Genomic DNA, 25777 nt, shown 5'->3' with positions numbered 1-25777 from the left:
TCCATCAGTCATTAAATGACTTAGGCAATCAAGGGCTGTTCTCCCAGGCAGAAATTAGCCCCGAACTATCTGGAGAAAACACCAGAAAGCATATTGTTCTGGCTGCATGGCCCACACCATGCAAATAGAGACCCTCAGTGCACAACCAACTGTCATTTCATGTGTTTAAAAAGCATCACAGATTTGGAGCGCCTGGGTGGACCAATCGGCTAATTGTCTGACCTCAGCTCGGGTCACGTTCTCGGGGTTGTGTGAGTTCGAGCCCCGCGTCGGGCTCTGTGCTGACCGCTCAGAGCCCGGAGCCTGCTTCAGAATCTGTGTCTCCTTCTCTCTCTGCCCCTCCCCCGCTCACGCTTTGTCTCACTCTGTTTCTCAAAAATAAATCAATGTAAAAAAAAAAAAATTAAAAAAGGAAAAAAAAGAAACTCTTATCTGAAGCCAGGTTCCTATAGTACCTATCCCTCGATTTCTCTGGTCTGGGCAAGTAGGTTCCAAACTTGGCTCTGTAGGATCTGTTTTGAAAGGCAGATTCCTGGACTCCAGCCCTAACGATGCTGATCCGGTTGGTACGGAATGTGCCCAGGAACGTGTGTTTTGTTTTTTTTTTTTTTAATGTTTATTTATTTATTTTTGAGACAGAGAGAGACAGAGCACGAACAGGGGAGGAGCAGAGAGAGAGGGAGACACAGAATCCAAAACGGGCTCCAGGCTCGAGCCGTCAGCCCAGAGCCCGACGCGGGGCTCGAGCCCACGGGCCGCGAGATCGTGACCTGAGCCGAAGCCGGACGCTCAACCGACCGAACCACCCAGGCGCCCCTGGAATGCGTGTTTCTGACAGGTGCCCCTGGTGATCCCGGCACGGGGGGCTCCAAGGACCCGTATTTGGAAGCAACGGCTCTGCCCACACCTTCTCCGGCTCCTCAGTCACTGCCCGTGGGCTCTGCCTCAGACGAGGAGCCCTGGGTAACACAGCGTGTTCCTGGGCTCCCCACGCTGACACGCTACCCCGACCCGGACACGTGTCTCCGAGCTCTGCCGTCCCGCGAGCTCCACGGCTGTCCTCCTAGCACGCACGCACTGCACGCCAAGTTGCATTTGGCCAGTGTTTATTGGGCACCTACTATAGGCAAGGCACCGGGTGCTGTGGGGTACAAAGACGAGAAGGCTAGTCCTCACCCTCAAGGGGTTCACAGTCTAGGGGGAGAGAGACACATTCACAGGTGACAAAAACACAAGGCAGGATGGGGCGAGCTCCACAAAACGGAGGCAAAAACCGGCGGGGCAGGATCACACGTGCCCAGGCACCTCAGGGGTATGATGTGGGCAGTGACGCCTCAGCCGGCCCCCGGGGGGGAGGGGCGGGAGTCCCAGAGGCGGGACGGAACCGAGAAGGACAGCTGAGGCGCCGAGAAGGCACAGAGGTGGCAAAGTCCACGGAACGTTGAGACAACAGGCAGAACGTCGACCTCGACGGAAACGTAGGACGCTAATGGGGTCACGCAGGGAAGCTGGAGGCTCGACGGTCGACGGTGTCCTTCCGGCCAGGAGGTAGGACTTCGTGCTGTAGGCAACGGGGAGCCATGGACGGTTTCTGAGCAAGGGAAGGTCACGGTCTCATCTCCTCCATCCCAGGCACGGAGCTGTGAGTAAACCGTGACTAGCTCTCTGCGCGTTCACGTCACTCGGTGGCCTTACGCCCTCCCTTGGCCTCAGAGCAGAAGCCCGGTGGCCACAGATGCTTTGCAGGGCGGCACGAGGCTGGAAAGCCTCAGGCCAGGTGAGCTCAGACAGAACAGGAAGTGGGGCCTTCTGGAACCATTTGGAAGTGAGGGGCAGGGCCGAGGGAGGTGCTCGGTGAGCTTTGGTTACCTAAGCGGGTCGCAGATGAGCTGCAGAGAAAAACGGGAGCGTAAAGAGACACCAGGGAGCCTCATCAGACTAAATCATCTCCCGTAAGCCACCCACCCCCCCCCCCAGCTCACTGGGCGAGGCGACCCCGCAGTCTAACTTCCTGGGATCCGCAGGTGGGGTTTCTAAAAGCTCTACACATAGAAGGTTCTCCGCTGACACCCTCCCTAGGATCCTGCCTAACCATCCAGTGAAGAGGGAGAATGGCGCCCTCCCCCACCCGGGCCACCCCAGCCCGAGAAGGGATGCGAGGCCACCGCCGTCCAGGTGGACACGGCGATGCTGGTCAGCGAAGGCTCCCCCAGAACCTCCATGCCGGCTGAAGCGGGTGCCTGGGCAGAGAGGGGCGAAGTCACGGCCGGGCTCCCCAGGAGAAACGTCCCCGGGGAGCTGGCGTGCACGTCTGGGCCCGGCCCGGCGGGGCCCCCGCCGCTGTTACTGATGGTCCACAGGCACGGGTAGGGGCTGCAGAGACAGAGACACAGACGCTTGCTGAGGGCCCCGGCCTCGGGACAGAGCACCCGGCCACGGCTTTCCTTCCAGCTCTGACCCAGAGGGCCCAACCTGTGAGTGAGACCCCTCCCTGGAAGAGAGGGGACGTGACGGACACAACGATCGGGACACCCAGGGTCGGAAAACCCGGGTTCGCGTCCCGGTCTCCCGCTTACTGCCCCCGAGACCCTGGTCCAGGCAATACCTCTGAGCCTCGGCTTCCTCACCTTCAAGATCTGGAGTGATGATGATGTGCACGTTACAGACGCTATCACGAGGATTAGACAACAACGAGGATACGAGGCCTCGCACAGGGTGCTCACCCAACGTTGGGCGTTATAATGAACTCCTCCATTGCTGGCTCCCAAACCCAACTGCTTGCTGGAACCACTTAGCAAGTTCTGACGCCTGGGTCCCGCTGCCAGAGAGCCTCGGGTTTTTACCAGTCTGGCGTGCCGCTTGGGGATCAGGACTTTTTAAAAGCTTTCCGGTCGACAGTAACGCGCAGCAAATTTTGCGCCCGAACATAGATGAAATGACTGCGGTCGGTCGGGACAGGCCGGGTAAATGCCAGCGCCCTAAGCCTTCAGCCATCGCGATGTCCTGACATTTTAGAGTCTCTGTTATCGCCTGATACTGAGCTACGGGAGAACGGGCTCGTTGCGCAGTGACGGCACTGGACGCGTTTGCTGTTCTCCAGCAAAATCGCGACGGGAGTCGGTAACGGGTTAAAGATGCTGCTGGGGCGGGGTGGGGGGGGCGCCTGGGTGGCTCAGTCGGTTAAGCGTCCGACTTCAGCTCAGGTCACGACCTCGCGGTCCGTGAGTTCGAGCCCCGCGTCGGGCTCGGGGCTGATGGCTCAGAGCCTGGAGCCTGCTTCCGATTCTGTGTCTCCCTCTCTCTCTGCCCCTCCCCCGTTTGTGCTCTGTCTCTCTCTGTCCCAAAAATAAATAAACGTTAAAAAAAAAATTTTTTTTTTAAAAAGATGAGGTCTCTTCTACGGCATCGCCCGCGGCAGGGCCCCTGCCTGATGCCCCGTGGGCCAGTGGGAGAACCAAGCACTTGGTGACACCACCTACTGGATGACCTTCAGGACGTCTTTAACGTGTCTGAGCTACGGTTTCTCCAACAGTAAGACAGGGACTTTAACAGCAGCCTCGTGGATGTCGCTGAATACTGTAAAGAACTAACAAAATATCTAGGACAGAACCTGCCACGTGATCGTTTACCATCTTCAAGGACTCGCTTGCTCACTTCGTGCCACCACAACCCGAACCCGTGCTTTTCCTTTAGGTAATCCAGCCGCGTACCGACCGATAGGGACAAAACGTGAGCCATAACCGCCAGGCTTCGTTTGCTAGCAGCCACACGTTTTAAAAAAGACAAAAGAAGGAAAAAATGCACTTATTGGTAATAATATCTTATGGAACCAAAAACGTGCAAAAAATTATTTCAACATGCATTCAAGGTAAAAAAAAAAAAAAAAAAAAGAAGAGTTGAGATGTTTAATTCTTTGTTTCCTGCCCAGTCTTCAGACTTCTGTGTACTCACAGTACACGTCCATGGGGACCTGCTGCATTTCAAGGGTTCAGTCTCCGCAGGCGACCGCTGGCTGCTGCATGGGGTAGCCCAGTGCCAGACCCTGATCGCCACGGCCACATCAGTACCAAAACCATCAAGATCCTAGCAACCCCAGCAACACCCACGCAAGCTTGTTAAATGCAGAATCTCGGGCTCCAACCCAGACCTGTTCATCAGACTGTGCATTTTTTTAGAGTTCTTACTTATGTTGAGAGAGAGAGACTCGGTGAGCAGGGGAGGGGCAGAGAGAGGGGGAGATAGAGAGCATCCCAAGCCGGCTCCGTGCTGTCGACACAGAGCCCGATGTGGGGCTCAGTCTCACGCACCGTGAGATCATGACCTGAGCCGAAATCAAGACTCAGACGCTTAACCAACTGAGCCGCCCAGGCACCCAGATCGTGCATTTTAACAGCATCCCAGGTGATTTTTTTTTTTTAATGTTTACTTATTTTTGAGAGAGAGAGAGAGAGAGAGAGAGAGAGAGAGACAGAGTGCAAGCGGGAAAGGGTCAGAGAGAGAGGGAGACACAGAATCCAAAGCAGGCTCCAGGCTCTGAACTGTCAGCACAGAGCCCGACGCGGGGCTCGAACCCACAAACCAGGAGACCACGACCCGAGCAGAAGTCAGACACTTAACCGACCGAGCCCCCGCCTCCCAGGTGATACTAACACCCATCTAAGTGTGAGCAGCCCTGTTGTAGACCAAAGCACTACGTCCCCCTAACATTTTCTAGACCAGCAAATCACAAGTTACCAGACATCTCCCAAGACCCCCCTTTTCATTTTGGGTCCCTTCTAGGACCTTCTCAAAACTCTGCACACGGAACTGAACGCAGCAGCGGACATTTACGTGGACCGCTGCCGCTTACAACGCATCTTAATGCGTGTCCTCCTTGTGAGCTCACCGTGACCTACCGAGCCGCTCATATCATTTCCGTCTTAGCGATAAGAAAGCGGACGCTCGGTGAGGCTCAGGAAACCTCCTGGAGCCACAAAGCCCATACCAGGTAGAACCAGGACTGAAGCCAGTGTCCGTCAAACTCCAAGGTCCCTCCCTGTCCCTTTCCCCACACCGATCTCCAGAAGTTCTCCGGTGCGTGAGTTCCGCCTCGGGTCCGGCATGCTACATTCTGCCCTGTTACCTGGGTTGCGGGCCAGGCACCCACCGTCCGTTCCCCTGTTCGGATGGGTGGCTTAGGAGAGCACCGACAACTCAGGGTCTCGGCATACAGTTGAGCAGGTGCTCTCCCACTCCCTTCTCTCTGAAAGTGAAAAGCCTATCCTGTTTTCATGTTCCCTTCCTAGTGGCTTAGGAGTCAGGACAATGGCTTAGGCCAAGGCACCCGAGGAAGAAGAATGACCTTGAGTCTCCAGTGCTAATGTCAAGACCTCGAGACCACCAATGAGCACGTTGCTGGCGTTGGTCTTACCTAGGCCCTGGATTGATCGGCCCGCTGGTGTGGGGTACAGACAGGATGCTGGTGTGGGGTGTGGAAGATAAGGAAGTCCAGCTGTCGGCTCCGGAGAAGACTTGCAGGTTATTGCTGGAGCTTTCTATCAAATTCACTTTGGGGAAATAACAACAGTTCAGTTGATGGGGTGTGTACAACACGCAACGATGGCAGCCAGTGATATTATTCGAGGGCGAAACGTGACCGTGGCTCGTGCCACAGGGGCCAGTAGTTTGTTAGTGCTTTCCGAGGGAAACGGCAAAGAAGGAAGCCCTCAGGAATACAGAACGTCAACCACATGGCACGTTCCGGTCCTATCTTACTCTGCACAACAGCGACCTGTCCTCTCCCCTTTGCCCATGGGGCTCAGAGAGGAGAGGTGATCCGCGCTTCGTGACACAGACCCGTCTGACTCATCACCACCCTCACGCCCCCTGAAGAACGGATCGTGTCAGCATCCCCTCAACACAGGCCGAAGGGCCCGCCAGTGCCCCAGACGAGATTTCTAAGGACCCACACCTTATTCTTCTCAGCAACCCCAAGTACATTTAAACACCTCAAGAACAGTGTCTTCTACGTCTTTGGCTCTCCATGGGCACGTCTTCTACGTGCATAAATAAGAGAGAGGAGGGAGGCAGGCCGAGGAGAGCGAGGAAGAACATTCCAGTGCGCACACCTGGCTGGCCCAGTCGCTCCTCGTCAGGATGGGGCACCTGCAGCTTCTTCAGCCCCAGCTCTGTTTCCTCCACCTTTCCCTCCACGCTCTGTTCCAAATCCGTTCCCCGGACACCCTGGGTCCCCTCCCCCCCACCCCGGGCCTTTGCTCACCCCACTCTTACCTCAGGGCCCTTCGCCTCTCCTGGGCCCCCTGCCTTCCGCCTTCCGCCTCTGCTCACCCCCACCTCTGTCCGCTTCTATTCACCCTGCGAATCTCAACTTAAGGGTTAACCCCTCCGGGGCAGTTACGGCTGCTCGTTTCCCTCCGTTCCCACAGCACCTGGGCTTAGGTGTGTTCTAGAATGTCTCTCAGACTGTAACGTGCAGGAGAATCACCTAGGGATCTCATTAAAATGTAGACTCGTCCAGAAGGAGAGCCCGAGAGTCTACCTTTCTAACGAGTTCCCAGGTGATGCTGTAGGTCCGAGGGCCACACGAGAGCTCTCACTGCCTGGTGTTACGATTCGGTATTCATGTATCCGCATGGGCCCGAGTTTCCTCAGGGAAGAAACTATCCCTTCATCACCTTCCCATCCACTGTCTGGACGAGGGCCTGGCGTGTAGCAGGGGCTCAGAAGCTGTGTTTTACGTGCTGACCGTGGGAAAGGACCGGGAAGCAGAGCGAGAACGCTGCCCACTTTCTCGTGTCATTAAGCTACATTCTATTCCTTCCCGGAAGCAGCTCTCAAGGCTGCTGGGAGTGGCACACGAAGGGACACAGAGACAGGCAGCCGGTGACCCAGAAAGCCCTCTGCAGACAGAGCTCAGGGTGGGATCTTAACCCTCTCCTCCGACTCCCATGCCATGAATCTCACTTATTTCTTTAGACAACAACAAAAAAAAATGTTTAATGTTTCCTCATCTTTATTTCGAATCAGAGAGACAGAGAGAGAGAGAGAGAGAGAGAGAATCCCCAGCAGCCTCCGCACCATCACTGCAGACCTCGAGCTCATGAATCGTGAGATCAGGACCTGAGCCAACATCAGGAACAACCCAGAGTCTGGGTCTTTAGGAAGACCCAGAGGTCTTCCTAAAAGCTCCCCAGTTCTGGGCCCCGCGTCCCCCGGATGTAATACAAGTGAGGAAAAGAGCCCCGCGGAGGCGGTGAGCGGAGGCCCTTCACCCCCATGAGAAACCAGGAGACCGAGCGTCTTACGAAACAATTATAAAACACGAATAATGTTATAACTACATAACCAACTATTAGTATACAAAATAAAACATTACAATGACAGGGCGCCCGGGTGGCCCAGTCGGTTAAGCGTCCGACTCCGGCTCGGGTCACGATCTCACGGGTCGCGGGTTCGAGCCCCGCATCGGGCTCTGGGCTGCCAGCTCGGAGCCTGGAGCCTGCTTCAGACTCTGTGTCCCGCTCCCTCCCTTCCCCTCCCCTGCTCACACTCTCTCTCTCTCTCTCTCTCTCTCTCTCTCAAAAATAAAGAAACATGAAAAGTTTTTTAAAAAGCCATCACAATGATATTACCCAATACTATTACCTATATTCGGATGCTTCTTTTTACTACCCGCTGTGTACCCATTTCTCGGCACCACCGCCCCCCTTACCCACACCCCCAAGGGCCTAATTCGCAAAATCACACACCTGAGGGAGAATGGTTTCTATGCATGTAGGCAGAAGGATAGGGAGCCTGCCGGTGACCGCGGAGGCCAGGATAGTGCTCATAGCCATGGTGGGTGTGGGTTGCGGACAGAGGCAAGGGTGTCGCATACTGGTAACTGGCGTTTCCTGCTGCACACGCTCCGTCAGGATTGGAAAAGATCCAGCCTCCCACTAGAATAGACAAGAGGAAGACACAGAGACCGACTCTGAACTCCCACACCAAAAGGCAGCTGACCAGCCAATGCACATACTGCGTCTCTGTGTGAACGACGCTGAACATCCGCCCGGGGTAGCGACGGGGACCGCGGCCGCCGCCACCCCCCTTCCACAGCAGCACCGAAGCTGGCTTCTTTGGAGAAGGATGACAGTTCCTATCAAAGTTGGGAAAGCCTCTGGAGGAACGCTGGGCCCGAGCGACATAAAAGACCGTTTGAATGAAAAGTTACAGAAATGCAAAAGTGAAGTTGCTTCTGACTTCACTGAATTAAATTAAAAGTCAGTCTGAGAAGCAATAACCTGTTGATGTTACATGCATATGTAATGTCCAGCTGGGGGGGGAATGTTTCATGTGGTTACACAGGCGTGAAGGCCTCTTTCTGCCCAGCGGGAAAGGTGTCGGTGGTTCTCATTCCAAGCAAGACGAGCCAGGATGGCTCACAGAAACTTGGTTTTGAATGGAAAACAAAAAACATGAAAGAAAGAAAAGGCATTGGAAGAAAGAAAGAAAGAGAGAAAGAAAGAAAGAAAGAAAGAAAGAGAGAGGAAGGAAGGAAGGAAGGAAGGAAGGAAGGAAGGAAGGAAGGAGAAAGAAAGAAAAAGAAAGAAAGAAAGAAAGAAAGAAAGAAAGAAAGAAAGAAAGAAAAGAAAGAAGGGAGAAAGAAAGAAAGAAAGAAAGAAAAAAGAAAGAAGGAAGGAAGGAAGGGAAAGAAAGAAAGAAAGAAAGAAAGGAGGGAGGAAGGAAGGAAGGAAGGAAGGAAGGAAGGAAGGAAAAAGAGAGAGAAAGAAAGAAAGAAAGAAAGAAAGAAAGAAAGAAAAGAAAGAAGGGAGAAAGAAAGAAAGAGGAAGGAAGGAAGGAAGGGAAAGAAAGAAAGAAAGAAAGAAAGAAAAGAAAGAAAGGGAGGGAGGGAGGGAGGAAGGAAGGAAGGAAGGAAGGACGGAAGAAAGGAAGGAAGGAGGGAAGGAAAGAAGGAAGGAAGAAAAAAGAGAGAAAGAAAGAAAGAAAGAAAGAAAGAAAAGAAAGAAGGGAGAAAGAAAGAAAGGAAGGAAGGAAGAGGAAAGAAAGAAAGAAAGAAAGAAAGAAAGAAAGAAAGAAAGAAAGAAAGAAAGAAAGAAAGAAAGAAAAGAAAGAAAGAAGGAAGGAAGAAGAAAGAAAGAAAGAAAGAAAGAAAGAAAGAAAGAGAGAAAGAAAGAAAAGAAAAAAGAAAAGTTTGTCTGATGCAGGTGTCCAGTGGGCAAAACCAGGCATGTGGTCACCCTGAACTGGACTCCTGCCCCCTTGTTTGCCACATTAAGGGACACACCTGAAGAAGCTCGCTGAGAAGACCGTAACGTGTGAGCTTGGAAAAGATGCGGTTCACAAGCGGGTACTATACACAAGGCCTGGTATTCCAGCTCCCTTTAAAAAGTGTTTTTCTGAGAGCTCCTCCCTTCGATGCACGATATTGCTGCTCCACAGTGAGCATGTGCAGAGGCGCAGGGGACCGAGCGAGTAGAGGGCCCCCCACCCCCAGCTGGACCCGAGCAAACCCCCACAATTCACATTAGAGCGTCTCCGACACCAGGGTTAACTTTCTGCTCTGACATCACTCACCCGGGATTCTGCTGCAGCTTTAGGGGGCTTCCTCCCCTCCTCCCATGCCATCCAGACATGGGGAGGCCAGTGCCCTGTTAGGGACGCCCAGCCCCCAGTGGCATATCACTCACCTCGCCCTATGGCTTTCCTGTCAGCCTCCCCAGTCTCCCCCACGTATGCAAGGGAAACGCTGCAGTGGTGACCAACACAAAAATGGGCAAACACTAAGAACAGGGGCAATTCAGGCCAGACTGACAAGGGTGTGGGGTGCAGAGTGGAGACGGAGGAGACAGTCCTGAGCCTCTCGGAGGTGAAAACTTGAGTCTGAGAAATCCATCACCCCCTGCCTATCTCCTGCCTGAGTTTCAGTCCAGTCCCCCAGGAACACCAGTTCTCTCTGGGAATTCTAGAAAGGGCATACACATGTCTTGAGTGGAAGAAACAACCTGTGGAGTCTTGAAAGAAGCTTTGGAACACAACAGGTAGGGTCCGAGTGCAGTCTGGGTGGGGTGGCTCCAGTGTTCCCCCCCCCCTACCCCAGGCATGTCCCACCACTGTCCACCCAACTCACAGTGAGAATAGGCCACGTGCTGGCTCTCAGAGACAGCTTCCGGAATGTCTTTTAGGTGATTCCTGAAAGAGAGGAAAGTACACCATGGCCATCCAGCGTATTCTACAAGTCCTGCGGAAAGTCTACCCCATATTCTCTCTGCAAAGCACTCTATATCTTTTATCTCGAATCTCTCCCTCCCCTTCTTCCTCCAGGATACTTTATCTAATGTGCAATTCCTCTTTGAATTTCAAGTTCATGTGACTCCAGCTTGCCATATTTATAGCTATCCCTGTTTAGTCTGATCTCACTGATTTGGGGTCACTGCTCCCGCCTGGCGAAATTCAAGCAATAGCAACAGCTAGGATTTGCGTAGGACTTCGGGGCACAAACACATCTGTGATATGCTAGAACCACCGATAATCCCGGGGGGGAAATATTCCTATGTCAATTTTACAGATTTTAAAAGTGGACGTCAGGGGCGCCTGGGTGGCTCAGTCAGTTAAGCGTCCGACTTCGGCTCAGGTCACGATCTCGCGGTCCGTGAGTTCGAGCCCCGCGTCGGGCTCTGGGCTGATGGCTCGGAGCCTGGAGCCTGCTTCCGATTCTGTGTCTCCCTCTCTCTCTGCCCCTCCCCCGTTCATGCTCTGTCTCTCTCTGTCTCAAAAATAAATAAACGTTAAAAAAAAAAATTTTTTTAAAGTGGACGTCAGCAAGGTTAAGTGACTTAAGTAAGGTCACACAGCCAGGAAACGGCAAAGCTAGGACTCCAAGTCAGGACCGCATATTCAAAGTTCTGTTATCTCACACATCAGATTTTTTTTTATTTTTTTAGGCCTTTGGTTATCTGAAATTACATTAAATCAAATATTGACAGGATGGACAAAGTCCTTTGATAGAAGTCAATGGTAAGCACTATTTTTCTTTTCTTTTTTTCCCTAGAATGGAGAGGAAAAACGCAAAGATGTACAGCCACTGGCCTAAAGTGACCATTCACGATCCCAGAAGTCTCTGAACGTTCTTCTCTCAAAAGCTCTCTCCTTTATGAGCTACCTGTATGAATCACTCACCTCTCCTAGGCACCATGCAGTTAAAAAAAAAAAATTGAAACCATACTACTCAGAGATAATCGGAGGAGGGGAGGAGTGAATTATTAAAAATCTGAATCACTTAATTATGTTTTCTTAAACGTGCCTGTGCTACTTTCGAGAACTGGTAGTAAAACAGAGCTGACAAAACATTGCCAGTTATGAGGTTCCCCTGGAGCCCTGCTTAAGGGACAGATAATTAGGAACTTTGTTGAATTGCGATGATTTTGTTGAAGATCGAATTGAATGTTGCAAACCTCTTTCTATCAGAGGGAGTGTGTGTCCTTTCAAGATCATCCTGTCATCAATCTCACATTTGCAGAAGCCAACCCGCAAGATTTCGCTGCAATTTCTCTACTCACCTCTCCTTGGCATCCAAGAAGGCTTTGGCAAAAGGGTTGTACTTGATTTTGAGAGCTGTTATCTTGCGTTTACAAAGACAAGAAGCGTTAGTGAAAGCGGAACACGTTACGAGCAGGCAGAACCCTGTATCTCCACCTGTGAATTTCTGTCCAATCGGAAGGATTCCCCCTCTCTTCCCTTTTCTCCCTGTCTGCGTATCTTTGCTTCCTTCTGCACGAAATTACTAGTACACCGTTCCTGACAAAGGATGCTATATTGTGGCTGCAGCGAAAAAGGCAAACGCAGCAAAAGCGAGCAAGGGAAGGACAAAATTAGAAAGGAGCAAAGCCTGATGTGCTAAGCCTGCCATGTCTTCTTTTATTTATTCGTCCTTTTTTTTTTTATTGAACACCCCCCCCCCAAAACATCCCCATGTCAGTTTTCTAGTCCCTGGGAACACAGTCGGAGTGATTCCCCCTCACCCAGAGAGTACGGCCCAATGTCACTCCATAAGTCTTCGGGGATCACTTACTCCTTGGGCCACGTTCATGTTCACACAACCACAGATTCTCCCTCCCACCCGCCTTCGCGCCAACCCGCTGGACTTCGCGGGCGTCCTTTTTCTTCAGCGCCCCCAGACGTACATACACGTGTATATGACGCGTGTGTGCTCTCGTGACCTCAGTGTAAGTGATTTGAGGGCAGTGCACACATCTGTGATGCCCATCACAGCAGTCCCAGCAGGTACTAAGACTCAACAAATATTTTGCTGAATGAATAAGCGTTGGAAAGAATGTTCGCTGCAGCAAGGGCCTGGGGGCAGGAAGAAAAGTGAAATAAAAGCACGCCTCTTTCTGGCCCCGGGAATGCGGAAGAAATCAGAAGAGGGAGGAAAGCCACAGAGCCTGATGCGAGTGACCTGGTCTTTCTCCTGGCCTAAACCCGGGGGGAGGGGGGAGTGGGGAGAGAAGGGGGGGTGTTCGGGTGCATTGGGAGACCTAGCATGCAGCCCCAGGTGCAATGCACCCTCTCAGGGTGCATCTACACCCATTTGGCTGGAAAGTGTTGGAAGTAGAGGGAGGCTCTAAGGTGGGGTTTCCTGGGCTTGATTCCCAGGGGGGGAGATCAAGGTGGAAACACAGCATGAGGCTGGGGAGCTTGCCGGAGGGGTGGCCTTAGCCAGGCTGGTGGTCCAGATGGGACTCTCTAGCACCCACCCAGCAGGCAGCCTGACTAAGGGAGCAGGTGGGAGTAAGTGGGCAGGGGCATCGCCGTGGAGACCGAAGGGGCTAGGGCTTAGTCCCCAACACCTCCTCCCCACTCTCTAGAGTCGCAAAAGCCACACCCTCCCCTCAAAGACCCAGACTCCACCATAGGGAGAGAAGCAGGGCAGGGAAGGCCGTCTAGAACACAAGCCTGTTTTAGCCTACGGTCAGCACCACCTGAGGGCCTGTTTAAATGATCTAATATTTAACTGATCTAATCTTTAACTGCTTGGAGGCACTCGGCCAAGAGGCCAGACGACTTACAGAAAAGAAATTACGTTTTCTCTGCACGTCTGTGATGGGAGTTAGACCTACAATTCAATTTCACCTCGAGGCACTAAGGTAGCCGTTTCCAAATCCGAACGCTCATCATCAGAATCCTTTAGGGAGACTTTAAAAACTACAGATTCGGGGCACCATCCCTGGAGATTCTGACTCCATTGGCTGGGCGGGGGTCGGGGAGGGGGGAGCTCCAAATCTTTTAAAGCTTCCAAATAAAGATCTACAGCTTAAAGCAGTAATAAGATACTTTGGGGTTGTTCTGTTTTGTTTTGTTTCACCTAACAGATTATCAAAACTGAAAAGGGCTGATCGTCACCCGTGTCGGGAACCGTGGGAGGGTTGCAGAGGCGTGGGCTCTCTGGGGGAGGTAACTTGGTGATGTCCCACGATTCTCAACCCACCCCCTCCTTGACAGAGAATTCCATTTCTAGATGTTCATCCATGCAAGCAAACAGCGGGGGCGGAGGTACTGGCATATTCTTTGCAGCATCACGGGTCAGAGCAAATAAAACACCTGTAAACAACCTAATAGCCACCCTGGGGAGCTGATTGCCCGAAAGACCGTATATCCCCCGCAGGCACTTCAGAAAAAGAGATATGCCTGAACCTAATCACATAGAAAGATATCCATAATATGCGGCTAAATGGGAAATAAAAAGAAATTTTCAGACCAATATTGTACTTCATTAGCCAACTTATGTAAGTCTATATTCTCATATATATTTACATATACAGAGAATACGTGTCGGGGGAAGACACACACTTTAAGCTGTTATTTGTGGCGGCCTTGGGGAGTTGGATTCAAAAGGCAGAAGGGAAAGAATACATTTTTACCTTTTGTTTGTAATTTTCACTGAACGTAGTTCTGCACTATGTATTTATTGTGGGAAGTTTCTGTAATGAACCTGTATACTTAAAAAAAGTGTTCGGTTTTTTTTAAGTTTAGTCAGAAAGGCTCTAACCCGCCCCCAGCCCCTCCGATGACACACAGACCTGGAAAGCCCTAGAAGGTGCACACGGACCCAAATGTCCTGTGCCCAAACTAATCCACAGAGGCCAGGTTCTGCCTCCTCGGCTCAAAGCGCCAGCGGCTCCCGTGGGGCAGGAAAGACCTCAGTGTGCTCAGCCCGAGCCAACAGGACAGTGAGCCTAACCCAAGCCGGAGGCGGGCGTGCAGGGATCGGCTCTCACAGACCCGCTCCTGGAGCAGGAGACCGCCCGGCTCTGAGCACCAGCTCTGGGCCGAGCGCACGCCGGGCCCAGAACACAAAGACTCCTGGGTCTGTTGGTTTTAACGCAGTGCACAACCGTGCACCAGGAGAGCAAGGGTGGCAGGCCTTTGGCCAACAGGCAAGAGGGAGTGGAGAGTGGCTTCCTCCTGCTTAACTTCATCTCCGCTGGGGTGTTCCGGACTCTAGCTCTGCTAGATTCACCGGTGAATCCCAGAAACCCACCTCTCACCCACGCTTGGTCCCCATCCCCCACCCTCTTCCAGGGGACAGCCGCCCAGGCACGCGCCTGTGCACACTCACCTCCTCGTTCTGATAGGCGGTCACGGCTATGAACTGGGTTTCTGGGAAGGAGCAGTTCATCACCATTCGATGGGCACCTCCGACGCGCACTATGTGAACCTGAGGTTCGTATTTATGCAGAGAATTCAACATTATCTGTTGAGGTGGGAGAGGAAGAGAAGGAGAAGCCATGCAGAGCCTGGTGTAGCACAGGCAATAGTGACCCCTTTGGTTGGTCCCAGGCTGGGCACCCAAGCCCGGTCAGGGCCACACGTTTCGAATCCGGGTCACCAGAGCTGCCACCACACGATTCCCTTGTCTGAGAACTGAATGGCGGGGGGGGGGGGGGGTGTTATTCAGAAGCTCCCAGGGAGCATGAAATGAGAGCTTATGCTAGGATTGCCAGAAAGTTCTAAAGCGTTCGGTTCTCTGCCAACATCATGCCTTCCTTTTCTCTCTCTCTCGCTCTCTCTGGCTCTCTCCCTATTTTCAGAACAACAGTGTGGATTTCGATCCATTAAAACATACTGTTTTTCTCCATATGAGGAATCCTGACATCTCAAAATGCTGACGTGGCTGCCTTTTGCGAGCGACTAGCTAAAGAGTAAGGATGTCTGACGTCTGACGGTTACCTAGCACCCACTCTGCGATTCACACAGAAGCCTTCTTAAAAGTCTTAAGTCGTGGGGGCGCCTGGGCGGCTCAGTCGGTTAACCTTCTGACTCACGTTTTTTGGGCTCGGGTCATGATCTCAGGGTTCGTGAGTTCGAGCCCCACTGCGCTGACAGTGCAGAGCCTGTGTGAGATTCTTTCTTCCTTTCTCTCTCTCTCTCTGCCTCTCTCTCAAAATAAACAAAGTTAAAAGAAAAAGAAAGAAAACGTCTTCGGTTGTGACATGTGGGAGGCAAGAACAGGTCGCTTTTCAGTTTCCTGTTTTAATAAAGAACTGAAACCTTCTGACTATTGCCCAGGCTTGGGTGGGTCACCTCCTCCTCCTAAACCGTCAACTCCCGGGTCCCGGCTGGTTAAACATGGGGATCAGAGGAGGCCACAGAGATGGAGGGCTGAGAGGCCGACAACAGGAAATAGGGGCGAGGGCCTCGCCTCCCAGCTCCGGCTCTGAACAGCCTACAGAGTTCCCCCACGCTGGCCCCCCCAAACGGTCTACATTTTATAACATAAATCACAACCTTACACATTACGCTAGTATCCGCTAAACAAAGGAGGAAAAAGCCCCAAATTCGTGTTTACTCTGATTGGAGACCTTAAATAAAACCTTCCTTCTTTAAGGTGTGTTTGTTGTTCTGAAAACCCGAAGCGGATTCAATATTCTATTGACAATTATCATCATGCCCGAGCCGAGGTAGCAATTATTTCATTTGGGAGCTGCTTTTTATTAAGGCATTTGTCTATTGCCAACATGCCACTTATACCAAAACAGAGGAGAGAGAACAACAAAACCCTGGTACCCATAACCATCTCCTCCTCCGGGGGCTGGGTAAAAAACCCCACACAAGACAAAACTCTGAAAGGGCCCTCGATGATTAAGTAAACTACCGCGCTCTCTCCCTCTCTCTTAACATCAGGAAGTCCATTAAAAACTGAAAGCACCAATTAAGAGCTGTTTATTCCTGTTCACATTTGGACTCCGGGGAATAATTGGCTTCCATGGGAGAAGAGGCCGGTGAGGACCCCTCTAATTGCCTAAATGCACCCTTGATATTTCTTGATTGGTGGTGTGGGGCGGTCGGGGGGGCCAGGCGATCAGGCGACCCGATCTTACCTGCCCTCCTCCATTGAGCTTGTTTGTCAGTTTCACTTTGCTGAAGGAGATGGGAGCTTTCATCCAGTGGGCCCCAAAGTTGGGGGAGTCCGGGTGGATGTAGACGCAGCTGTGGCTGGAGACCTCTGGCTTGCCCGCGGGCACCCATTCCCCGTTGACATACTTCCAGCGGTGACTGTCCGTTGGGACGAAGTCCAGCAGGAGGGAGTACATGGCATTGGGGTCCAGGCCCGTGACACTGATCTTTAGGACGGGGAACATCCGTCTAAAAGAAGAGGCAGAAACTGAGTCACAGGGGGGATGGTGGCGGGTTCGGGCCACCCTTCGCCTGGTCCGGCCGTCTCTCCACTGCGCGGAGACCTTCCGTGGAGAGCCTCGGGGTACAGCGAGTGCCCCAGGACAGCAGCCCCCCCATTCCTGAGCCTCTTTTTTTACAAATGCATTTTAGACTGGGGTTTTAGGGGCGCGCCTGGGGAGCTCAGTCAGTTAAGTGTCGGACTCTTGATTTTGGCTCAGGTTACGTGATATCGAACCCCGTGCTGGGCTCTATGCTAACAACGGGGAGCCTACTTGGGATTCCCTCTCTCCCTCTCTCTCTGCCCCTCCCCCCGTGCATTCTCGCTCTCAAAATAAATAGAGTTAAATATGTCTATATCTATAGAGATATATGGGTTTTACTGAAAACCACTGTGCTCCATTTTAAAGTCTGAAAACCATTAATCTAGTCATTTGACAGAGGACCCCGAAGCCCAAAGCCTATCGTCACATGCCACGTTCTCACGGAGTCCTTTCTTCAAAGACTTCCTCCGGGCACACATCAGTTCTTCCATTAAGGCCACAAACCAGTCCTTCCCCTGTCACAGAGAACACTAGCTCTGAATGACAGCAATAGCGTTGAACGGCGAAAACGTGGTTTCATGGTAAAAATAAGTGAGGGAACGCTTGGCTCTACAGAGCTAGACCAGTTCCTTCCCTGCGTGACTTCTCAGAGCCTTTAATCTACGAATGTGCACGATAAACCTCCGAGCAGATGAGGACTGTGCACACACGGAACTTATAGGACAGTGGAACCATCCTTTCACTGAGCATTTTGTGCGAATTTGTGTTCAAGGGATGTACTCGGAGACGCACCGATCTGGAGTCCTCGGTCCTTCTTCCACCTTCTAGAACGGTGCCAGCAAATGTGCTCTCACATGCGTGGAGAGGCTACCTCGCTTGGCTGCTCCCTCTCTCTGGTTTGTTTTCCCTTCACCGAATGTCCTAAGTCGCTCTAATCTATCCTCAAAAGACCTGGTTTCCGGACATGCCCCCTCCACCACCTGATGGCCCCGGACGTCATCGTATTGTGAACACGTCTTTTGAAACCCAAATCTCCACATTGAGAAGCTAATAACCGAGAGTCCCTTGCTACCCAAGGCGGTCCCCCGACCCAGCAGCACCAGGATCACCTGGAAGCTCATCAGAAACGCGGAACCTCCGACCTCACTCCAGACCCACTTTTCCCAAAGCCCCGGGTGCGTCACAGGAACATTAAAGCTGAAGCGGTACTTAGCTTCAAAGCCTCTTTGGCTTTGAAGACAACAACGAAGGAGGGGCGCCTGGCTGGCCCAGTCAGTTAAGCGTCTGACTCTTAATTTCGGCCCAGGTCATGATCTCTCTAAGGCCTGGCGCCCAGTGAGTGCTTTGCAAGCGTCGGATGTTCTGTCATTACGTCCAAGCCCTTCAGCTGGCCCAGCTCTGCTTCTGTTCCAGAATCCTGCCCCGGGGCAGTGACTTGGGAAGTTGGAAACGCGGGACACCAGCTCCACCTCCCTTCTGCCAGGCTGACAGGTGCCAGTTCCCTCCGCCTTTCTCTCTGGAGAGAAGAAGTCTGGGCAGAACAGAGGAGTGACTGCTGACGGCTTTGGGTTCCCTTTTAGGGAATGTTCTGGAATTAGATAGCGGTGATGGCTGACTATTTTAAAAACTATTGAATTGTATACTCTACAAAGGATGAATTCGATAGCATAGGAATTCTTTCTCCAAAACAAAACAAAAAAAAAAGAGCAAACTAATAACTTACACCACCACGGTTTTTTTTCTCCAGCAGGATCACAGTTATTTGCCCAGAGACCCTGGCCTTGGCATCACGAGTGGGAAATGCTAAAGGTCTCCTCCTTCCCCCGGCTCCCAGCAGAACTGTCTCTCCCTTCCCTCTGTCTTGGTGGGCACAAGGAGACAAAATCTAAATAGGAGGTTACGACAAGTATGTGAGTTAAAAGAAGTTTCTAGGAAAAAATGCATCAGATGATGCACCTCGAATCCAGATCCTGCCTGAACACGGCGTTACTCACCTGTCTCTCCTCTCCATTAATGATGAGACTTTCATGATAAGGAAAATGAGGATTCTCCCCGCGGGAGGCTCCCTGTGTCATCTAAATTCTTCCATTTGTGCATTCTTTTTCTTTTTTTTTTTTAATGTTTTATTTATATTTTTGAGAGAGAGACAGAGCATGAGGGGAGGAGGGGCAGAGAGAGGGGGAGACAGAATCCGAAGCAGGCTCCAGGTTCTGAGCTGTCAGCACAGAGCCCAACACGGGGCACGAACCGACGAACTGTGATATCATGACCTGAGCCGAAGTGGGCTGCTTCACCGACTGAGCCACCCGGGCGCCCCCTCTTTTGCTTTTTCTCCGACAGAAGGATTTCATCTATTCTCTTCTCTCATATCAGACTGAACTATTCCCTTTCGCAATATATTTTAATGTTTTCCGTTATTTTAATAATCCTGGCCACGTATAGAAAACGAAGCCCCGGGGCACCTGGGTGGCTCAGTTGGTTAAGCGTCTAACTCTTGGTTTCAACTCAGGCCACGATCTCGTGGTTTGTGAGTTTGAGCCCCGTGTCAGGCTCTGTGCTGCTGGTACAGAGCCTGCTTGGGATTCTGTCTGTCTCCCTCTCTCTCTGCCCCTCCTGTGCTCACGGTTTCTCTCTCTCTCAAAATAAATGAACTTGAAAGGAAAGAAAGAAAGAAAGAAAGAAAGAAAGAAAGAAAGAAAGAAAGAAGAAAGAAAGAAAGATAGAAAAAGCAGAAACCTCCTGAAAACACAAATGTCATTTGCAAAGAATCACAAAAGCGGGCATCAGAAATGATCGTAGCGGTCAGATTGGGTCACTTTGACAGCCAGGAGCCTGGCTTGTTTCCACGACGTACACAGAGAAGAGATGGTCTGGTTCCTGGTCCTTTGCTTTCTCTGAAATGCTGAAGTTTGGGTTTGGGTTTGGGTTTTTCAAGAAAACTCAGGAATTAAATGTGGATCACTGTCGTTTCACACACAAAGTTAGAGAGCACCGGAAGTTTTCTCAGTAAGGATATGCGGTACGTGTGAAAGCAATAAAAAGAAAAGAAAGCTCACGTAACACATCTTCTCACACTAAAGTGCGAGGAAGGACACGGCTGCTCCAGCACGTGGCCGGGCTGTTCTCTCCATGGTGTGATCGTATAACTCTGCCTTAAGATTTACGAGATGACTTAACGTAAGACAGTTTTTCCAGCGACAGCAGCTAAACACGGAATTTTACGGCACCCGGGACTTAACGTATGTGCGTCTCACTCACGTCTCATTTTGCCCCACGGAGGTAAATGTTGCCATGCCCATTTCACAGATTGTGCACTTGGGGTTCAGGAGGTACATGTCCGTGCTCCTCTGACTCTGCCCCACTGCCTCCTCCTCTGGTACGTTCACCACACCTTTTCTCTCTCCTTTTCTCTTCTTAAATTGAAGTATAGTTTACGCCCATAACACTAGTTTCGGGTGCACAACATAGTGTCGTTCCTTTAATATTTTTTTTAATGTTTTCTTTAGTTTTTGAGAGAGAGACAGACAGAGGGTGAGCAGGGGAGGGGCAGAGAGAGAGAGGGAGACACAGAATCCGAAGCAGGCTCCAGGCTCCCAGCTGTCAGCACAGAGCCCGACGCGGGGCTCGAACCCACGCACCGCGAGATCATGACCTGAGCTGAAGTCGGACGCTTAACTGACTGAGCCACCCAGGAGCCCAGGATGAACTGCACTTCTAATCTGGTTGATTTTCCTCCTTCTGTTTCCAAGGTATGGCTCACCACAGAGGAGCCCCAGAGTTGGTGAGGAGCTGAGAAATATGTAAGTCGGTCCCTAATTCGGGAGTTGGGGGGGAAGGAGAGAGACAGAAAGAAGGGGGAAGACAGGGAGAAAGAGGGAAGGAGGGAGAGGGAGAGAGGGAGGGAGGGAGAGAGAGACAGAGAGAGAGAGGAATAGAGAAGCAAATGCAGCAGGGTGAAAAAAGCATTCCCCAGAACCATGCTTGAGGGACCACAGGTGGTTGGGCCTTGCCCGTGAACTCTGCTTTGCTAGGAGGTCGGTTCCTCCCTCTGTCTTCTCCTAACGGATCTTGAGAGCCAGCGCTGCGAAGGAGGCTACGAGGAGTGACGTTGGCAGGAAGACAGGGGGCAGCTGTTGGAGGTGGGGAACAGCAGAGATGGTTAAAGGTAATATTCACCTTCCGCTCTCACCGCGGAACTATAATATTCGTCAACTACCCGTCAGGATGTGTGTGTGTGTGCACGCGCGTGTGCACGCGTGTGTCGAGGCTTGTGCGACGGTAAGCAGCCTTAAGAGTAGCAGAAGGAACCTGGTTAGCAGAAGGCAGCTGGCAGCAATACCCACGATCCCCATGAATCCTAACTGTGAACTCTGGGGGGAAACGGTGTGTGAGCTACGGGGCAGGGAAAAGCATTTGCCTGATGCACAGCCTCTGTTTCCCCCCCTCTCGCACGGTCAGCTCGCTGCCCTTAATCACTGGCAAATTCAACTTAATGATTCCCCACGCTTGTTTGTTTGTTTATAACACATGGGCACACCAATTACATCTGAAATGCTTCCAATTTCTGAAAACGTGTGCAAGGCAAATCGAATCAGAACTGAGTCGAAATTATTTAACTGCGTGGAAATACATGGGAAATACGGCCTTTTCCACTCAGGTGAAGACGGTATAGTAAAGACAACAAGAGGCACAGGCGATTTCATATATTTGCCTCGGAAGCCTGGAATAAGGGTTCTGTTGTTGTTGTTGTTGTTGTTGTTGTTGTGGTTTTCTCCGACCTAAAATTGAAGTTCCTGGCTCCAAGGATTGAGATGAAAGAGAATACTCGTCAAGCTACACACCCTACAGATGATTCAAATGAGCTCTAGGGGGATGTTATAATTGTTGCTGTTGTAGCTGAAAGACGACTGAAGAGGGAAAACTAAAAGTTGTATTTAGAAAGGGGGAAGGGGGAAAGGGAGGAGGGGAAGAAAAGGAAGGACAGGGAGTGAGGCAGGAGAGACGGAGGGAGGAATGAAACCCATCAGGGTCCCGGTTTCTGGGGATAATCCAGGGGGAAGTCCTTTCTTTACTACCTCTGATCAATGTCAGAGAGAAGCCTCCTCTGTGTGTGTGTGTGTGTGTGTGTGTGTGTGTGTGTGTACACACACACACACACACACACACACATATATATATATATACTGAATTCTTTCATCAGCCCACCCTATGTTATTTCAAAACTTGCTATTAACACAGAACAAGGAGACATCAAGTGGACAGGAGCTATCTGATTACCCTCATTGAAGCTTCTAGACCCCCAAAAGTCTGCCCACAGGGGCAGGCGGGTTATGTGAATGGAAAGGGCTACAGCTGGGTGTTAAATACCAGAAACAGTCTTCCGCACAGAGAAGGGCCACGGGGGCATGCGCCCCGGGCTCAGGAGTTGGTCTGGAAGCAGGGATGAAGCATCTGGAGATAGTGGGTCTGCAGGCAGAGGCCGGGGGTACAGAGGAGATACGCAGGGACAGACGGTTAAGGGAAGACAAGAGGACAGGAACAAGAACGATCTTTTGGTATCGAGAACGTTAAGATGTGGCTAACAATCTAACCTGTGAAAATACGAGATAGGGAGTAGTTCCAGGCCACGCTCACTCACGATCCACCGTGTCAATTTCTTAGACATGTGTCTTCCCTTCTTTATCTGAAGTATAAGGGGAACGGTCTCCTCCTGGAAGAATCTCGATCCTAAGGGGTTCAGAGACCTTTAAGAGAACCTGAGAAATGACTCAGTTCACTGGAGGAAGGGAAATGACAGCAGGACCTCCACAGATAAGACTAACCGAGTTGGCTGACATGAGACTTTTCTACAAAGGCTATTTTTTCACATATCTAACATTAAAGGACTTTAAACTTGGGAAGATTTTCCAATTTTACATATGCAGAAAAAGTATTTAGGTGAACAGAGGCACGTGGAAGCCATTCCCAAATTGTAAAATTACGGGGCACCCGCGTGGCAGTGTCATAATTCTCCCAGGTAGACAAGGGATGGTTCAATGTCAGTACTGTGCATTTCATTCAAACATAGGAAAGCAAGACATCGGGGACGGAGGCATTTTGCACGAGGGCAGAAGCCTGCCAGAGGTCCTGCTGGCCCCAACTCTTCTCTCTTACCAGCATTTCTCCGAAGGGCCACAATTGGAGCTCTGCTGAAACTGAGCATACCGAAAATGCTTTCTGACTTTTGTACTTGTTGACCTTGTGAACCAAGGGTTCTGTGAGCATCGTCTGACTCTCGGGAGCCAGTCTGGCCAAGCTGGGAGCAGAGAGATTTTCTTTCAAAATATTTGCATCTCCTCTGCTTAAGCGAAACCTCCCACTATTACCCTGACAGCCACTTAGCAGGGCTGGATTTAATAGAATCCAAGAAATGCCACCGGAGATCGGTTTCTGTTAATCTCTCATGTGTGGCGATGGGAAAAAAGCGGGTCTCTTCTCTTTTCTCAGACAGTATGTTATGGCTTCAGCAACTATTCCTGCGATGGTTCTCCCGTCACCACAAACATACACAATCTCAAAGGAACCCTCACCACAAACACACACGACGAAGCAGACGTCGCGACAGGCAGTGAGATGAAATTTGCCCTTTGGCTCCCGATCTTCAGCTAAGTCCACAATTCCCTGGCAAGTTTGCTACCCTTAAGAGGAAACATCCGGCTTCCAAATAAAGTTGACTTTCACCTTATCCGAACGGCGGTGGAGCTCAGGTCGGCTCCAAGATATGCAGTCAGTCAAAACATAATATCACCTCCCGACTAACTTGCCTAAGGCCCCCACTTATGGTAATTTCCCAGGATTTCTCCATGGAGAATGCATGCAAGGTGACTTCATTCTCTGCTCTGACCTCGGGAAATTAATCAAGCTGGCTGGGGGAAAGCCGTCTGAGATTGTTCTTCTCGTGAGCATTTTAATCCGACTCGGCTGCCTCTGAGTGAAGAGCGGCAGCCTCTTCCATTTTCGGGGGGTCTCACCTCCCTCGCCAAGCCCCCCCGCAGCCCAGGCCGGGCCGCAGATCCACTCACCTGCCATTCTTGGTCACGATCATTTCGTTAGTGACTTCCTTGAATCTCTGCCAGAGAGGCGCGTCCTCCAGGATGATCTGAAGCTGCTTCTCCGTAGGGTCACCTTTTTCCCTCCCTGCCTGAAGCTCACTTTCTACCACGTTGAGCAGCCGAGAAACAGTGCCATCACTGGTCTTCTGGGCGCCCAGCTTGCTCATGGCCATAGGCCCCTCTCAAACTTGGCCGCGGAGCGTCGTGACCTACCTCGAGCCTGCGTCCAGCTCCTTCCTCCTCTCACCTGCCTGCTTTTCCAACCCAGCCCGGCAATGCCTGGGGAGCTGGGGAGAAGATGCTTTGGCTCTCGCCTAAGCTCCTAGCATGACACCCCTTAAAGTCTCCAAATTATACCACCAACCTGTTAAGCTTCAGTGGGGAGGGGAGGGGGAGGGCGGGGAGAGGTAGGAAGAAAAAGCCCTCTCTTAATTACTCATTGGATCAGGTGGGAGAGAGCCTGGCTTTCCCATTGGCTGCTGTGCATAGAATAGACATTTAAGAAGAGTACTCCATCCAAATTATCAGGCTTTTATCTTGTTGTACCTGAAGAGGTCTAATCACTGTTTTGAGGACCATTTTCCCATTAATTAAAACTGTTCCAGGCCCGGACTGCGACAATCAGGCAAATCATGTTTGTGTATAAATCGTGGCATGTGGTACCTATAGGAAAAGAGCTCCTGGGGAGAATCGCCAAACTTGAGGCCAAAGCAGGCTGTCCTGCCACAGTCAGGAACCCAAATCCCTCCGATATCTACCAGCCCCGGATGGAAGAGCAAACACGAAAGGCCAAAGGCACCACGCCAGGGAATATGGCAGCCGTACCCAAGAGTGAGTGAAGATGTTCTGTGTGCCACCCACTCAACGGTCAGAGATCCAGAGAAAGGGGAAAGAGCCAGGGCCCCCTTCCTCCCGGCACACCCCCTACTGCTCCTCTCCCTCCTCCGGGACCCCTGTGCACACACAGGACCCCAGCACCTCCCGCAATCAGATCTCCAAACCTCGTCCTTCCTCCCTAGAAGTCAAAGCCCCAGTTTTGTTGAGTCCAGCCCCCGCCAGAGGGAGGAAAAAAAAAACTCACTCAGCATCGTATTACCCTCTCCAAGGAAGCACCGCCCTCAGTGAGTGAAAATAAGCTGTTGACATTACTAGGCAGAGCAACTTGGACCCAGAAGGATCCAGAAGGATCCAGAAGGGCTCCACAAGGGCTCTCGGGCTTTCCTCTTAGACGGCCCGTGACCTATCTGGCATTCTGGGGTGAAGCCCCATTTTCCCTGGGAAGATACTGCCGTAGATGCTTCATTTACCCATGACACACAGTACAAGCCGGGGAGGCGGGGGCAAGGACAGAGCTGGCCAGTGGTAGATCCCCGGGGGTTAGGAGTTTCTCTCTCATTAGAACCCAAAGAGGATTAAAGGGAAAATACAAGCAAAAAAAGAGAAGAGAAAGTCAGGGTAAGGATGATACTCAAAACGCACTCAGTGCCTAGCAAGTGCCAAATACTGGTGACACGTCACATCCAGCGACAAATGAGGCCGAGTAGCCTGCGCCTTCGTGGAATTAACAACCTGATGCGGAAAATGAAAAATGCTCAGCGGTGACGACTCTCTGCAGACTGCGTAACGGGTGGGGTAGTGGCACCCAGCAAGGCGGGGAAGATCCTAACTAGAGAGGGTTGTGTGGAAAACCCCGGAGGAGCAGACAGTCTTGCCGAAACCGACGAGATGCCAAGGACACAGTCGGGGAAGAGTCGGGGAAGAGTTCCGGGCAGAGGAACCCCAAGCGGTTCCTGGCACGGGTGGGCCAGTCAAAGAACTGTGGGAGGCGGGGCCGGAAGGGGGCTGCAGAGAGAGTAGAGGAAGATTTGCTCCGAGGGGGGCCTCGTAAACTATGGCAAGGAACCGGATGGTATCCAACGTGAGACAGGAAACCCGCGGACAGAATGAAGCAGGAAGGCAGCATGATTT

General features: G+C 51.5%; 1 protein-coding gene across 1 annotated transcript; it reads right to left on the bottom strand.

The window, feature by feature from the left end:
* Positions 1-1103: 1103 nt before the first annotated feature.
* Positions 1104-23982, bottom strand: TBX19 (T-box transcription factor 19). Its single transcript, XM_007077006.3, has 8 exons — positions 23780-23982; positions 16380-16644; positions 14618-14752; positions 11559-11620; positions 10130-10191; positions 7749-7937; positions 5411-5546; positions 1104-2373 (listed from the first exon to the last, which is right to left on the bottom strand). The coding sequence occupies exons 1-8, from the start codon at positions 23980-23982 to the stop codon at positions 2088-2090; spliced, it is 1338 nt and encodes a 445-aa protein (XP_007077068.3). The 3' UTR covers positions 1104-2087.
* Between the last annotated feature and the right edge of the window lie 1795 nt (positions 23983-25777).

The sequence above is a fragment of the Panthera tigris genome, chromosome F3 (assembly GCF_018350195.1).
Source record: "Panthera tigris isolate Pti1 chromosome F3, P.tigris_Pti1_mat1.1, whole genome shotgun sequence".
Lineage (NCBI taxonomy): Eukaryota > Metazoa > Chordata > Mammalia > Carnivora > Felidae > Panthera > Panthera tigris.
Note: the sequence above shows the minus strand (reverse complement) of the source record. Positions and strands in the feature narration are given on the sequence as shown.

Excerpts from the sequence above, each read along its gene's own strand:
- TBX19 (XM_007077006.3), bottom strand. The coding sequence starts at position 23,982 with ATGGCCATGAGCAAGCTGGGCGCCCAGAAGACCAGTGATGGCACTGTT. Across the intron at positions 16,645-23,779 it reads ATCGTGACCAAGAATGGCAG|ACGGATGTTCCCCGTCCTAA; the intron begins GTGAGTGGATCT and ends CTCTTCTTTTAG. Across the intron at positions 10,192-11,558 it reads TTCTTGGATGCCAAGGAGAG|GAATCACCTAAAAGACATTC; the intron begins GTGAGTAGAGAA and ends CCTCTCTTTCAG.